Raw genomic sequence first — 11676 nt, 5'->3', positions numbered from 1 at the left:
CTACTTCCTAATAAGTAATATTAAAAGTCTCTTTCTTCACTGAAACACATTTACCTTCCATGGACTGCAATAGCAGCAACACCAGTCTTTTCTATCCTTTTTGCAAGGCTTACTGTGTCTTCAAGCTGGGAAAAAGTGATAGAAAACACGTTAGTTCAATTTGGAGGTTCATCATGGCCTCATTAATATGTTTCTCTCACATAAATAGTGCTGAAATCTAAAACAAAAAGGGCCCTCACTACAGCTATATATTTTATCACCTAGTCAATACAGAATTAGAGAATGCTTCACTATACTACCTTTGATACAGCTCCATTCTGTAATCCTAACACTGAGCAGCACTCCATGAACAACTGCGCTGATGTAAGAGTAATCTATTTCAAATTATTAGTAATAATAGCTGAATAATTTGGCTCCAAATAACTTGACTGAAAGAAACAAACAATTTCTGAAAAATGGTTATTATTGTTTCACCATCTTTAGAACTGTACAAGGCCTTAGTGAAAAGTGACAGTTCACTCAGTTCCCAGAAGGACCTATCTGATGGTATAGATTATGATTCAGATAATGTAACATATCCAAAATATAGGAGAAATTTATTTTGCTGTGGTTGATTTCAACAGTGAAACTGGTATTGTAGAGATAGCATGAATCAAGATTTTGAATTCCAATAACCTCAAAGTTTAGAGAATCAAACCCTGAGGCTTTGCTTTTCACTTCTAATTAAAAAAAAAAAAATCAGACACTTCTGAAAAATGAAATACCACTTTTGTTTTGTTTTTCCATACATGGAATTCAACAGCCAAAATGCCACATGTGGATAATTACTTTGATTTAAACATGTTTCTTTACATTCACCAGTGCAGCATGCGTAAGTTCATTGGGAACATTGCCACTTGTAAACAAGAACATTGAACCATTGGTATTTCCCCTATTTTAAAACAGCATACTGAATTCAATTTCAGCTTTTTCCCCTGGTGCTAAGAGCAATGTTGTGGAGTTTGGTAGGAGTGGAGGAAGGGAAGGGAGGGTGGTTCTCATGAGTAATATGCTGCCTGTGAGGGACTTGGATTCACCATTACTCACACTAAAATGTAAAGTATTTTAACCAATTTTAAATCCTGTATGAAATAAAACATTTCTAAATAATAATAAAATACAACTTTCAAAATATAATAAAATGGTCTTACCAAGGGCAAAATTCGGATTTTGCAGGTCACTGGTTTACTAATTCCTTTAACAAGGGTCCTCAGTATCTAAGCAAAGGGGGGTGGTGAACAAGGTCACAAAAAGCATATGTAAATCTTATTATCTTGAACATGCTCAGAAATTCGAACACCACTCAAAAAGAATAACCAGATGTCCTTCTTGAGGAAGCGTTTAAGTTTATAAAATCGGAATCATTAAAGTTTAGAATGACTATTCTGAGTGCTGGAAAAACTTGTATGTGACAAACGTGTTTGAGCTCAGGAAATGAGCCGAATTGAAGGAGGAGTTAAAATGTTACATTTAAAGATGTTCTGGGAATGCCTCACGTAAAGACAAAGGCAATACAGACATCAAGCAAAAACTACAATCTTGCTGTATATGTATTACTAGCCAGCACATTCAAATGATATAAGATGCTGCCAAAGCTATCCAACAGAAGTTCTGCCCAATAAAAGGCTGATTTTTTAATCTATCCAAGTTCTTAAAGGTTTCTTCTTTGTTCAGTGAAATTATGGATAAAAAGGGATTTAAATTTCTCTGAATCAAAGTAGTAACAGATTTTACTAATCTCTGTCAATTTTAAAGCGCACACATCTCAACTCAAGCAAGGAAGCAGCAAGAGAGTGTTAAAAAGAACCAACATAACATAAACAAGTGGCAGCTTACCACTACTTCTACAGCATTGTTAGGGAAAGTAAGTTTGCCAAAGTACTGCCAAGGTATTATATTTAATTTTTTTCTTGTGATGATATTAACTGGATATAATGACCCTGCCAACTATGGACCGGTCAGTCTGACTTTGGTCCTGGGGAAGATCTTTGAAAAAAATTGTCAAGGAGGCCATCAGCCACAAGCTCACATCTGGTAGGGTACTGAAAAGCAACTGGCATAGCTTTGTTGAGGAGAGGTCATGCCTAACAAACCTAGTGTCCTTTTATGACCAGGTAACTAACCATCTGGACATGGGACAGGAGGCAGATGTCATCTACCTAGATTTCAGCAAGGCCTTTCAGTAAGGCCTGTTTTCCATGAAATCCTCTCAGTTAAGTCGGAGAGTACTGGCCTGGACCAGGCTACAGTGAGGTGAGTTGGGAACTGGCTCAGTGGCCGATCCCAACAAGCCATTATTGATGGGGTGGCCTCATCCTGAAAGGTCATCTCCAGTGGTGTACCCTATGGGTCAGTGCTCGGGCCTCTGCTCTTTAACATCTTTATTAATGACCTGGATGAGGGAGTGAAAAGTGTAATGATTAAGTCTGCAGATGATACCAAGGTGTGGAGACAAGTGGGTACATCAGTCAAGTATCTGGGAAGACCCTGACAGGCTGGTCCTATGGGCTGAACAAAACCATATGAAGTTCAGCAAGGACAAATGCCAGGTCCTTCATCTGGGAAGGAAGAATCCTCACCATATCTATACAATGGGTGGCAGTCCACTGGCTGGCACTGCACCCAAAAGGGACCTGGGGGTGTCAAATGACCAGAGGATGAATATGAGTCAGTGTGATGAAGTCGCCAACAGGGCAAATAGAACTCTGGTGTGCATTAGCAGGTGTGTCACCGACAGATCCAGAGAGGTGCTCCTCCCCATCTATTCAGCATTGGTGAGGCCACAGCTGGAGTACTGTGTCCTATTCTGGGCACCGCACTTCAAGAAGGATGTGGACAAACTCAAAAGGGTGCAGAGAAGGGCCACCCACATGATCAAGGGCCTGGGGGACAGGCCCTATGAAGAAAGACTTTGGGATCTAGGTTTGTTCAGCCTGAGCAAAAGAAGGCTGAGAGGTGACTTGATAGCCACCTACAAATATGGCAAGGGAGAACAACTTTTTAGAAACCCCCTCTTCTCCCCTGGAAGATGTGGACCAATGGACACAAGCTAGCTGAGGAAAAGTTTTGGCTGGATGTAAGGAAAAACTTCTTTTCAGTACGGGTAACTAGAATCTGGAACACGCTTCCAGCAGAAGTGGTGCAGTTGCCATCTCTGGCGATCTTTAAGAGGAGGCTGGACAAATACCTTGTTGTGCTTGTTTGAGCCCAATGACCTCCTGCCCGTGGCAGAGGACCAGACTTGATAATCTTACAGGTCCCTTCCAGTCCTTCTTTCTATGATTCTATATTGAAATGCTGTTGTAGCTTAACATATTAACAGCTTCTCTTGTTAGACAACAGATAGTGTAAACTATATATTTTTGGGAAAAAGGCATAAGTTAACTTTAATAATCAGAGCAAAATGCTGGAATTTACAATTCTTAAAGTTAAAGCGATTAGAGAGCTATGCAAATTACTTCATTTAAGTAACTGATTTAAATGTTTTGCAGTGGCTACAAAGCATGTAATTAAGATTATTCACTCTACCCATTTACATGCTGTCAGGTTACCCCTAACAAAACAAACAGGATTCCATAAACCTCACAGAAGTCCTGGATACAGTGAGATAGGACTCACTTCTATTCAGGGAATAGCTTTGTTTTTAGCTTACTTAAGGGAGCAGTGGCAGAGCTGTCAAAGCATCTCTCTATAAATCCAGAGGCAGGAGTTTGAGGTTTGTTGTCAGAGCTGCTCCAGCTGAAAATGATACTTGGTCATTCAGACAGGGTGTCAAAAGGAAATAGATGTTAAGCTGATCTCATTATTCCTCCGTGCGCCACTGGCTTCAGAAATGGGTATGTCTAAACATGCAAGCCCAGTGGAATACTGCATGGGTTTTGCCACAGAGTTACCAATGCAAAGCCACTGAACTCTGATAATAGTTCATTCTAACAGGGCACTCTTGCAAAAGGTGGTAACCAGTGTCCAAGACAAGCCAGTTTTCAAGTATGGGTGACACTACTAGGCAATGGATTAACTGGTGAAGCTATCCCGGGAATTACATCACAAAAGGGACTGGAGATCACAAAAGAAAGCTCTCTCAGTTATTTTATAGGAAGCAGACAGGCTTCAACTGCAAATGTCAAAGAAAAAGTAGACTCTGTGGCTTTATAAACAGACATCTCATTTGAGGATGTCTTGCCTCACCTGAATCCAAAGCTGGGACAAATGAGAAGCAGGATAGTGAGCTAGTATGTCTGTACGATTTCAGGACAAAAGGCTTTTCTCTTGGGAGAAATGAGATGTCTGCTTATACTCTGTAACTCTAAAGAAAAGCCATGTACAGGAAAGGATGGACCCTGGAATCCTTAGAAAGACTGATAATCAAGAGTTGTTAGCAAAATGAAGCAGAGAAATTTGTATTTTTTTATTGCTTTGTCTAAGATCTCTATTTTCTTGTGGTATCTGAAGAGCAAATGGTCTGGGAAATTTGAAAAACTTCTGAAGTTATGTGCTATAATTATCAGGTGTCCCTGATGAGGTGAACTGTAAGTCAAAAAAGGGTGTGCTAAACTAATGGAAAGTCTGGTTGATTCAGCTTTCATCTAAGAGCACCAATAGTAAGGATCTATATAGAATCTCAGTTTTTCACAGGGGGTGTAAAACAGAAGAGTGTACTAAATACTCCAGATACAATACTTTTGCTCAGCCCTGGGAAGCTTAAAAGTGCAAAACCCTTTTGTGAGGGCCTAAATACAGAAGACTGACAAGTGCCCAGGCAAAAGAGCTCAATCAGGTCTCTGACCAGCAAATAGGGGTTAGCAGCAACCAAAAAATGCTGCCAACTGTAGCCTGAAATGGTGCAAGTTTAAAAACTGAAAAGGAAGCAAGCAACAATATAACAGACCTTGCAGTCATGCAGGAAAAACAGTATAACTGGTGTGTGGAGCTTTCATTTGAAGGTGCAAAACATATTCCATGCCTTATTGTTTCAAATTTGCCTTCCACACAACCTTCCCTAACTTCAATAACCCCAGTATCAAAGGAATCACTGTACACATAAACATCATATTTTCCATGGAATTTTCAAACTGCCAAACTGGATACTTACAGACTCAATTTTGTCAGGATCAGAAAGCAGTGCTGCTCCCATACCTCCCTAGGGAAGTGAATGAAAAGATATTCATGTTATTCACATTACATACTGAAAACATTCAGCTTGACACATTTATCTTATGAGATTTATTTTGTCTAATGGCAAACTGCAGTAAAAATCGGAGCCTCCCGTATAAGAAAAATATTTCCAAAGTTTCTGAAGGATTTCCATTTAGAAAAGAATCCAAATTGGATATGTATTCAGTGAAAGTGTATAGCTGAACTCTTGTTCAGCTGAGCTGTGCCTAAAATTCCATGAGGCTAACGAAGTAGCAACTTTAAGCATCAAATACCAAGCTTTTTCCACCTTGATTTCTTTGAAGAGCAGCCAGAAGTTTAAAGAAACCCTAACCCCCCCCCAAAAAACCCTGAAACAAACAAATCCCCCACATCTAGCTTCTGTAGCCAATCTGCCTCTGCTGATTATGTCAATGACAGACATGTATATCGAGTCCCTAACACTCAATAAAGGGTTTTATAGGTCCTACAAACCAATGGTCCTGCTACTGTGTGAAACATAAGGAAAGAAATACAAATGAAATGACATCACAAAACTACTAATATTTTTAATATATAATGTTTTCTCTTATAACTTGCTTCCCCCACCCCATCATCCACTCTATATGGACACACTGCTGTTTAAATGAGCAGCCCATTTGTGTTAGAGACTTTTAGAAATTTTCTAGCAGAACGTTGCACTATTAGAAATATTCCTTGGGAAAAATGTCCATAACAACAACATTTGACAGAAACTTTCTTGCTGGTTTCCCTGTTATCATTAGAAATAAAGGACTGGGAATGGGCCTCAGCTAATGGGCTCCCAAGCTCCTTGCCAGGCTGGACTCTCAGATCCTCAGCAGCCCAAAGACAGGAGCCAGAGCCAGGATACAGGACTAAGTGGACCACTGAAGTAAAGATACCAACATTCAAAGCTACTCCTACATTTCTTAAGTTCTGAATAACCAAACTTCACAAAGAAAGCAAACTTTGTGAAGGAATATTGTTACTCATCTTTAAAAGGTACTGTGAGAGTGATTCTGGGGCTGTGAAGGTCCAACAATTATGCAAGAAGCAAGGATTTCTGACCAACTATGTTCCTGGGACAGTTAGACAAATGTTCGAATCCAAGCCCTGAGAAAGAATATCTAAACCCTGAGACAGCATGTCTAACTCACCTTTAACCCTCCCTAAATAAGGTTACTAAGGATCTTTGATTAATCTACTACACAACTGACATATTATACAAGTCTGTCTTCCTTCCATCTTATTAAAGTCAAGTGACCTAAAATAAGTCCCCCTCCTTCCCTTCCTCTTCAAAGGGAGTTTCAAACTGTTCCATCAGTTTCACTAATGGAAGGGTTTCTATCCCTGGAAAACAACAGTCCATTTAGACACAAACATCCTATTCTTGCTGGCTGAAAAACTGAAAAAAGCCCAAGCTATACTGAAAACTTGCATCTGTTCAGTGTCAAGGCAATACACACTATAAAAGACATGTTTGGCAATGAGAGCCTTGGTGTTTATTGGCAAAGCTTTTAAACCAGTACTGGAATATTAAAAAGTCTGATTTCAAACAGCTAAGTCTATTCACAGGCCAGCTAAATTAAATTTCCGAAGAAACTGCACATTTACCTAACACTGCAAAATGCTTCTAATGCTTTTAATGAATGCTTCATCTTAATAAATGCTTCATTTTAATCTGAAATGTCTGGAAGAGCTATCTTAGGCTACTACTGAACTAGCCTGGCGAGGCAGCAGCACAAGCTGTGGTTATAATGAAACCCTTTCATTTATTATAGCTAATAATTCATATTATATAGCTATAGTTAATGTGGCTATATTTAAACAAACACCAATAAACAGGGTGGGGTCCAGACTTAACAAAATGCAAGAGAACCCAAAACAAAGGATACAGAATGATGACTTAATTATCTATGGAGATGTTTTCTCTTTTCATTCTGTATGTGATAAATCCTGAAAGATGCATCCTACAGGAAATCTATTAAATATGCTGATAACAAAGACAGCAGGGCCATCTTAAGTGTGTAACCAAGCTCTCTAGAATGAAGTCATGAGTCATGCAGAGTGAACCAAAGCTCTGTTGCTATGACAACGACTGAAACATTTCTACATTGTCTTCTGCATGTACACCTGACATGAAAATTAAGCAATATGGTGTGTTAAAAGCTCTAGTTATACCTCAAGTGGCTTAGTAATGTTAAAAGCTATAGTCTGATTAATTTAATGTACTGTAACTTTAAAAGACTTAGAACTATTTTAGCGTTAATTAGGGCTGTGCAAAGCTTTGGTTTCTGATTCGATTTGGTGGAGATTCAGCCCTATTTGGTGGCCGAATCTCTGAATCCGAATCAAATCAGAGGACCCTTTAATCTCTCTGAATGAAATCAATTTGGAGGGTTCTGATTCAGACAGACTCAGCAATTCAGACATCAAACTTTTAAAGCTGTGCCTACATACCTCTAGGTAGTAGGCAGCTTGTGAATGCTGTGATGCTGGGGTGCATGGAGCATCATGGGGGCTCCCCAGTGTGCTTGGCAGACCCAAAAGAGGGCCAGAAGCACTTCCAGTCCACTTCCAGGTTCACTACCGAGCACACAGGCGGCCCACCCTGAGCAACCCCAGCTTGGCGACTGGTGCCTCTGTCCTTCCCAACATCGGCCATTCTACAGGTTCCTGTAGAAAAACTTCTGTGTTTTGTTTGTGATCCTCTGGACAGCTTTTCCTGATAGATGCCAGCACAGCTGCACCATTTGTAGTATTGCAGTGACTATAGTTGCTTTGATTGCTTATCTTGTTATTGACTATAATTGCTTTGACTGTTAATTTTATTTCTCTTTTTATATAAGGAAAAGATTTAACCATTAAAATAAAGTTATGATTTACTTTTTACTATAATTTGATCAGTTATGTCATGGGATGGGGTCCCCAGGGATGGCCATGATACCCCTAGGGCTCCTTGACTGTGCCAATCCTGCCCAACGGGCATCCTCTTTCTCACCCACCGCATCTTGCTGGTAATAATATAGGGAGGCTGCCCCTGATCTTTTTTGTCTGGACATGGTCCTGCTGGATCCCGATGAACCACGTGGGTTCTTAGATCCCCTTTTTGGATCACGCTCAAAATGGATTTCTCGTGGGACACCCTCAGCCTTATGGGCTAGATGTGTGGCTCCAAAACCGCCCCAAGCCTTGCATTTAAAAGTTGTCTCTCTTGGGGCTCTGCTCACCCCCATCTCTGTGCCCCACACTGGCGCTGGGCTCTGCTCACCCTGTTCGGCAGTGCGCCCCCTGGCGCTGGGCTCTGCTCACCCCTTTATCGCTGTGCCTTCTCTGGAGTTGGGGTCCCCACACCGTAGTGGGTCCTCAGTGAGGCCTCCTCCTTCCCCAGTAGCCTCAGCCCAATCCACTGGTATTCATAAACAGCACCTTAAACATAAGCCCCTGGGCTATAACATAATATAAGCAGTTCAGGGTGTGCTCTGTCCTTTAAAAGATCAAACTTTCCCTAGCACTAAGTGCTTTGTAGGCTAGGGTACCTGTTGAGCTCCTGGAGCCCCATTAACCCAGCTCAGGCAGTCCCTGGACAATTCTTCCCTGGAGGCTCCTTCCCCTTAGCTGCTGCCAGAGAACTAAACTTTTAGTCCCATCCCTGGGGTTTATATATGCCCAGGGCCCTGCCTCTTCCGGTCAGCTGACCAGGTGCAGGCTGATTTCCTCATTAGCCTGTTGCCATAATAACATACGCCTGTGGGCTTCTGTCTGGTTCTTTGGGCTCTCTCCCTAGACAGTTTCTGCTCATAGAGGAGCAGGCACCTTAGTGCCCTGCGACAAGTCATTATTAGTGCTTGGAATTAACCATCTATTTTAAATTTCTTATTGCTTACCATAAATGCATTTGACATATTGGTCTCATGATTTTAGACATATTTGACTCATGACTTTAGAACTTAAATTTAGTATAAGGAAAATGCTTGTGTAAGGGTTTGCGGTATGTCTGGTGTATGTGGACATGTTTTGGTTTATGTGGAAGGAGGTAATGAAAGAGTGAATGATGAATGTATGTGACAGCAATGGAGGAAGACATGCTTCTTGCAGGTGAAAATAGCCTTCTGTGGTTTAATGGTTAAGGGATGCAGTGTACGTCGAGTCAGCAGTGAAGGATTACCAAACATTAAATCATGCTCCATCCTGATGGCTTAAGACTGCAAGTGATGGTCCCTGAAGACTGCAGACCACAAAGCCAAAAGATCATGACCTACCAATCCCGGCCTGCCAAAAGGACAAAGAGGATGGCCTTCGTATCTGACTCAGCGGAATGCATAAGCTTGTATGAACAGCTATTACTATAAAGAATGAACACAAAGACAAGACTTTGGGTCTCTTCCACCTACAAGAAGGAGTTTTCAGCGTGTCCAACAACACCTGACTCCAACTCTCTTGTTCAGCCTGGCTGGCCACCAGACTGACCTTGAGCAACTTTGAAACTTGGTAACACCTTAACCCTTGCAAGACAGTCTAATTTCTGTATGTGTGTGAACGAATGAATGAATGAATGAGTATGCATGGGAGCGAGTGAAGCAAATAACCTTACTATTCTTTATTCTTTTCATATTGCATGTTTTATGTTCCAATAGATGTGGCATTGTGCCTTATTCCCTGATAAAATTCACACTGTACGCCCTGCGCGCCCAACACATTCACATGTACAAAGAGGCGAGATTCTTGATTAACGTAGTTGTGCTGGCAGGAGCCGCTAGTATAGATTTTTACATGCAAAGCTGCATTGTTGTCAAGCATAGACTATTTTGCTCATGGTTAAGAGTGCTTTTATTATATCAACACATAGCACAGCTTTTCTGGTACAGAACACTGGTATTCCTATATTGATAAAGCACTTGGGTGGACATATGGCCCTACTATGTAGGCTAGCTGGAACCTCTCAATCTATGTTAAACTAGAGGGGGTACTATCTGCAGTTCATTCAGCCGAAATAAGAAGGTGCAGGTCCCTTTGTTTAATTATAGTGGAAAAAGAATAAAGATTAGATTTCAGCTTTGTGTATGTATGGGGCAAGAACAAGCTAGAAGGAAAGCAACTGGAAAAGGCAGGAGATGTTGAGTAGAGCACTTTAGTATCACCTTAAAAGGAAGCCAAGAGAGACTGGTGGCTGAACAGAACCTTAGGGCTGAGAGCAACCCCCATTGTTTGTTCCTGCTGTGTTGAGGGAAACAGAACTTTGTGTACAAACATGACTGCCCTCAAAAAACACTCTGAGTCATCAATTTCTCCTCCTACAAGGCTCTGAATACTAGCTAGCTGTTTACACTAAAGGGAGCAACAATAAAGTATTTGGTTGATGCTTCTAACAAGCCAGACAACAGACACAGTTCACAATTCAAAAATAAGAATGTGAAATGACTGCTTCCTCTTTTCAGAGTTGCAGTGAAGTACCAAATGACTCTTTGGGAACATAAATAACAAACACTTGTAACATTCCCAGCAAGGAAAAACCAATATAAGAATTTCTCATAATCAGAAAGCTAGAACATGAGTTGCTGTGAAAAAAAAATATTTAAAGGGTTTGAAATCACTTACCTTAGTAGAATATTCTTTTGGGCAGCCCATGTTGACATCAATGCAGGCAACATCATTCTCTCTGAGAAGAAAACAACAACAAAACCTCCAAATATATTCTAGACTAAAACCAAGAAACAGCATCTGACCAGAGCATATTCAGGCGAGTTATCCATCCTCAAGGAAATCAGATAAGTATTTTAAGTTTGGACACTTTAGCTGAGCCCCTCAATCTTTTATCTTCTCACTAATTTTAATTATGGGTAAGATAAAACAGTGCTGTGCATAGCCACCTCAAAATCTACCTAAGAACTGAATTTGCTTCACGGAAAGCTCCAAGAGCTCATCTTCCTTAAGTCTAAGGGGGAAAAAAACTTGATTAGGAACTTTCTCCAAAGCCCAAACTCTACAGTACATGGTTTTGATTGATTTTTGAGAATAAACCCTGTGTGGGATCAAGTTATATTCACTGGTATTGCAGGAGGCAAAACTCTATCTGATTATCTTCTATTAAAATAGAAAATGTAAGAGATATAAATTTCTCTATTTATGTTCATACTGTATCTGGTTGAATGCTTTAAAATCATTAAGGATCATAGAATCAATGAGTCGGAAGGGACCTGGACAGATCATCTAGTCCGCCCCCCTGCCATGGGCAGGAAGGAGCACTGGGGATGGGAAGGGTCATAAGACCCCAGCCAGGTGCCTGTCCAGTCTCCTCTTGAAGGTTTCCAGGGAAGGTGAGAGCACCACTACTCTGGGAAGCCTATTCCAGGCTCTGGCCACCCTTACAGTGAAGTAGTTCTTCCTAATATCTAACCTAAACCTATCCTCCCTCAGCTTGTGGCCATTGTTCCTGGTGACTCCAAGGGGGGCCCTGGTGAACAGACTTTCCCCGAGTCCCTG

General features: G+C 40.9%; 1 protein-coding gene across 2 annotated transcripts in view; it reads right to left on the bottom strand.

Moving 5' to 3' along the window:
• DUS2 (dihydrouridine synthase 2) overlaps positions 1-11676 on the bottom strand; it is a 90182-nt gene that overhangs the window by 26758 nt on the left and 51748 nt on the right. For both annotated transcript variants that reach the window (XR_002095436.1, XM_019505744.1), the window contains exons 6-9: positions 10792-10852; positions 5132-5179; positions 1191-1256; positions 55-125 (exon numbers count right to left, since the gene is read on the bottom strand). Coding sequence is in view for 1 of the 2 variants with exons in the window: in XM_019505744.1 (XP_019361289.1) it covers positions 55-125; positions 1191-1256; positions 5132-5179; positions 10792-10852 (246 nt within the window). In the remaining variant the exon portion in view is untranslated. The remainder of the gene's footprint in view (positions 1-54; positions 126-1190; positions 1257-5131; positions 5180-10791; positions 10853-11676) is intronic.

Source organism: Gavialis gangeticus, unplaced genomic scaffold (genome assembly GCF_001723915.1).
Source record: "Gavialis gangeticus isolate Ggan-Ray unplaced genomic scaffold, GavGan_comp1, whole genome shotgun sequence".
In the NCBI taxonomy this organism is placed as follows: domain Eukaryota; kingdom Metazoa; phylum Chordata; order Crocodylia; family Gavialidae; genus Gavialis; species Gavialis gangeticus.
This window is presented reverse-complemented; position numbering and strand designations above follow the sequence as displayed.